This window comes from Xyrauchen texanus, chromosome 30 (assembly GCF_025860055.1).
Source record: "Xyrauchen texanus isolate HMW12.3.18 chromosome 30, RBS_HiC_50CHRs, whole genome shotgun sequence".
NCBI lineage: Eukaryota > Metazoa > Chordata > Actinopteri > Cypriniformes > Catostomidae > Xyrauchen > Xyrauchen texanus.
Window position 1 is genome coordinate 26149394 of NC_068305.1, and position 4039 is coordinate 26153432.

At 43.8% G+C, this 4039-nt stretch overlaps 1 protein-coding gene across 3 annotated transcripts; it reads right to left on the reverse strand.

Annotated features, from left to right (window-relative positions):
* On the reverse strand, window positions 1–3719 carry LOC127624053 (Krueppel-like factor 11). Of its 3 annotated transcripts, XM_052098671.1 has the most exons (5): window positions 3490–3719; window positions 3267–3299; window positions 2214–2459; window positions 419–1325; window positions 1–303 (listed from the first exon to the last, which is right to left on the reverse strand). In XM_052098671.1, exons 1-5 carry the CDS (start codon window positions 3517–3519, stop codon window positions 17–19), a joined length of 1503 nt encoding a protein of 500 aa, XP_051954631.1. In that variant the 5' UTR covers window positions 3520–3719; the 3' UTR covers window positions 1–16. The 3 variants fall into 3 exon arrangements, with proteins under 3 accessions (XP_051954631.1, XP_051954633.1, XP_051954632.1); XM_052098673.1 differs by lacking the exon at window positions 3267–3299 and having other exon boundaries at window positions 2214–2380; window positions 3490–3717; XM_052098672.1 differs by lacking the exon at window positions 3267–3299 and having other exon boundaries at window positions 3490–3716.
* Window positions 3720–4039: the final 320 nt, after the last annotated feature.

Here is a 4039-nt window from a genome sequence, read left to right on the forward strand (position 1 = left end):
TGGTCCGAGTGTCAACCTAGTTTGAGGAGGGAAGAAGTACACTAAGGGGCAGGGAAGATGGTGGTTGGGAAGAGGCCATTTTGTTGATATCACGAACTTCATTTGGCCATGCTGTGGACCTCTTGGTTGTCATATGACGTCGAGCGTGCTTGGTCAAGTGGTCACTTCTCATGAACCGGCGCTCACACACAGGACAAACAAACTTCTTTTCACCTGTGTGTGTCCGACGATGTCTGGAGAGTTCGTCGGAACGGGCAAACTTTTTGTCACAACCTTCCCAATGGCAACTGAAAGGTTTCTCACCTGAGAAGAAAGGTTTGTTTAGTCCAAATATTTGTTAATTAAGAGTAGCAAACATGTTTATGGGTACATCCTACACCATAAAAAATTGCTTGCTAGATGCCAAATGAATACAAACCTGTATGTGTTCTTAGATGAGCCTTCAGGTGGGAACTTTTAAAGTAAGTCTTCTTACATCCTTGGAAGTTGCAGACATAGTTCCGCCTGCGAGAGAAGTCAGAGTGTGTCACTCCCCCACTCTGACCTGAGGGCACGTAGACTGGCGCCGGGGCCAGCGGCAAGAGCTTAGTGTTCCCAAGGGTAACAACACTCTGTTGGCAGGTGGAGGTATGAGACACATGGGACTGGGGGACTACAAACATCACAGTGCCCTGTGCCACAGGTGAGCTCACCAGCAGAGGTTGAGAGAGTGAGGCAGTCTGTGGAAGAATGGGTTTTGACCCTGAGGCCTGCATCTGAACTGGGGTCTGTACAAATGCAGAGATGATTCCAGTCTGCCCATTAACAGGAAAAACTTGACAGAGCACCGGGGGACTGGTTATGGGGGATTGTGGAATGGCCTGAGAGGCAGACTGTGTTGTGGGGATAACAGGGCTGGTGGAGTCAGGGGAGGAGGCAGTTCTCTCAGTATCTGCAGTGTCACATGATCCATTGCAGCTTTGCAGTTCTGCTGTAGGTTTGGTCCAGGGCTCTGTGTGTTGCAGGGGGATTTCCGAAGAACATGGATTCTCCTGCCCTGTGGTCAGTGATGGAAAGTTGTGGTCCATGGAACTGTCTGCGGTGTGTCGTATAACACTGGTGGCTCTGCGGAGTGAGGGCTGTTCTGTGGTTTGGGGTGGAGCTGGGTTCAGCAGGACTGTGGTACTGGGATGCAGACTGATATGACATGTCGCCCTGTTGGTCAAGACTGGGCATAATCTGGACTGTGACAAGACTGGATTGAGACCTGAGCCTGGCACTGAGGTACTGAGAATCGCTGTGCCCGAAGTTTCTGCGAAGCTCGGGCTATGAGGAGGGGTCATGCACTGGTAGGAGAGAAGAAAACTGGCTTGAGTAACAACACTTTCCCTTTCAAAAAATGTACAATAGCTTACACTTCCATGGAATCGTCAACACTCAAAGCCTTCTTTGATTGAAATAATTTATTTATTTGTTTCCCATGCTCTCTAAGCACAGGTTCATTCATCCACTTTATCAGCCATCTTGGTTCTGAAAGTATTTGTCCCGTTAATTTTGTCATTAGGGATTTCATATCATTCTTTGTAAGAGTTCTATGCCATGAAACAAACCAACCAATTCCAAGGCGAATCCCAATATTTGAAAATCAGAAAAAAAGGCAAAGACTGTATACTTACCATCCTTCATAAGGGCACAAACTAGAGTACAATCCCATGAAGCAAGTGGTGTAATCAAATTTAATAATTTAAAACTATTGATTTAAAGTTGTTAATATTAAGATTAGAACCAATATATATATATTTTTTTGCAAAAATTATCAGATATTTGCAAATAGTAGTCTACACACAGTAGTCTATGTGTGTTGAGAGACCGACTCAGTTGCGTCATTCACAGTGTGTAATTGTAGTGGGCATTAGCTACAGAGCTCCTTTGCTGCAATTCTCTGATTGGCAGATCTTTCTCAGCTGGATCACGGAGAATGTAGTTCTTTACTTCCAATATTAAACCATTTTTAAACAATGAACTTGAGTTAACTCGGATAGATGGCTTCAGCAGAGGCATATACCATCTGTAAACAACCAGAGTGCTCACAGTTGGTCAGTCTTTAAAGGTTTAAATTTGTATATGAAGAAAATTAATGGGATTTCTACTTCCAGAACCCGACTGATGCGCTCTATTGCAATGAGGATACAGTATCAAACACAAGCCAGTAATTTTTTTATTCAGTCATTCACCAGTGATGAGAGAGAGGCCAGGTCTTTAGGGGACTCGATGACTTCAGGCTGCAAGGCGAGCGAATCACAGGAGTCTGAGGTGGGTGTTAGTGGGCGAGGTTTGGGAGTTCTCTGGACCCAAGAGCTCATGCATACCAAAGCCTCTGCAGCCTCCAGGTCATTGTATTCTAGAATGGAGGAGAAGGACTTCTCACTGTCATGCCTGTTTTTCTCCATCATCACCTCACAGATGTCCACTAGACTGGACTGTGGAATGTAAAAAGGTGTTGTAAAGCACATGTATAATCTTGATGCCAAATTGGCTGCTGAAATAGTCTGTTATGACAGAATAACATCTCATTGCTCTGAAGAGGCATCATGAGCCATTATGAAAAAAGCAGTATACATGCGATAAACGTGGAGAAATGGTAATACAAATGAACGGTTTAGCACTGTTTGCCAAACATATGAAACATATGATGAGTGCTGAACTGTTAATTGCTGCTGCCATTCATGAGTAAAGGAAGAGTCCCCACTGTTGGGCGACTACACCCACCCAGCCCCTCATACAGAGCTGCTGGGAACCTCCCATCGCCAAATATAGATTTTAAAGTGATGTGCACCCAACCAAAGCGCCATGTGAGTATGCCATACAAAGAGTATGGGTGGCAAACCACATCAAGACATATTCCATTAAGGTTACTGTTTTTGTCATAAGGGACACTCGCGCATAGGTCAGCTACACCAAGCAATATACAATGTAAAGAACGCATAACGTTATTAGAACACAGCAAAAAAAAAAAAAAAAAAAAAAAATGATAACATAATGGCACAATCACATAAGATATATACATTAAGGAGAAGCAATTATGTTTCGCCAAAACATGAAACTGGCATTTGTTAAGGGGGCAAATAAGAACGCGAGCACGTAGAAAACGATGACAATAGTTTGAAACCTAAAGTAGCACTGCAGCTCAACGCCAATGAGCACATGACGGTAATGCACAATGATTGCGGCAAATAACCATTTACAATTAAATTAATAATTAATAAAAAAAATATATACGATCTTACACAGAAGACGTGGCTCCTTGCAAGAGTCAGGACCTGTTTTGTAAAGTGTAATAGGCAATTAAGTTAACAGTTATGCATAGCCTAATTATATATAAACAATGTGCATGGAAAATATGTAGGCTACTATGTGGTGCAACTTTAGAACATCAAGAGCGTACGTCATTAGTTGGTAAATGCGCAATAAGTTGCAATTAATAAATTGCATATGAGAAAACAAACTTACCCGTTGGTAGTCAGATTCAAAATTGAGCATGCGTAAATCTCTAAAAAGCGATGCCAAATGTCAGCAACGGGAAGACAGTTGTAATACGACCGTTCAGCAAACCCTGGGTATATAAGTCTAACCACTTTTTTACAGCAAGGTCCAACCTCAGCTGAGTGAATCAGGGGCGCAAAAGAAAAAAATGAAACAGAAAAGAGAAAAAAAAAAAACAGAAACAAAATTCAAAGCGCTCTGGCGGGTGGTAACATGTTACCAATCAAAAACAAAGGTGTAGCGGGAATGGACCAATGAGGATGCAGACAGCGCGTGATCAGTACGTGATCACTCTGCGATTGGCGGAAACGGGGTGCGTGGCTGTTGGAGGGCGTTACTGAGGAGTCAGCGGTGTCAGTGTAAACCCGGTGAACCCGTTGCTCGAGAACTGGGGGAAAGGTCGGCTCGGCAAAGAGCGGAATCGTGAGATCCTCGCACGCGTCTGGCTCGCTTTGCCAGCAGAGTGTGGCATGCGCAGACGAGCGCACAAATGAGTCCACACTGGAAATTCGTGAGT

Excerpts from the sequence above, each read along its gene's own strand:
- LOC127624053 (XM_052098671.1), bottom strand. The coding sequence starts at position 3,519 with ATGCTCAATTTTGAATCTGACTACCAACGG. Across the intron at positions 1,326-2,213 it reads TGGCCTCTCTCTCATCACTG|TGCATGACCCCTCCTCATAG; the intron begins GTGAATGACTGA and ends CTCTCCTACCAG. Across the intron at positions 304-418 it reads TCATCTAAGAACACATACAG|GTGAGAAACCTTTCAGTTGC; the intron begins GTTTGTATTCAT and ends CTTTCTTCTCAG.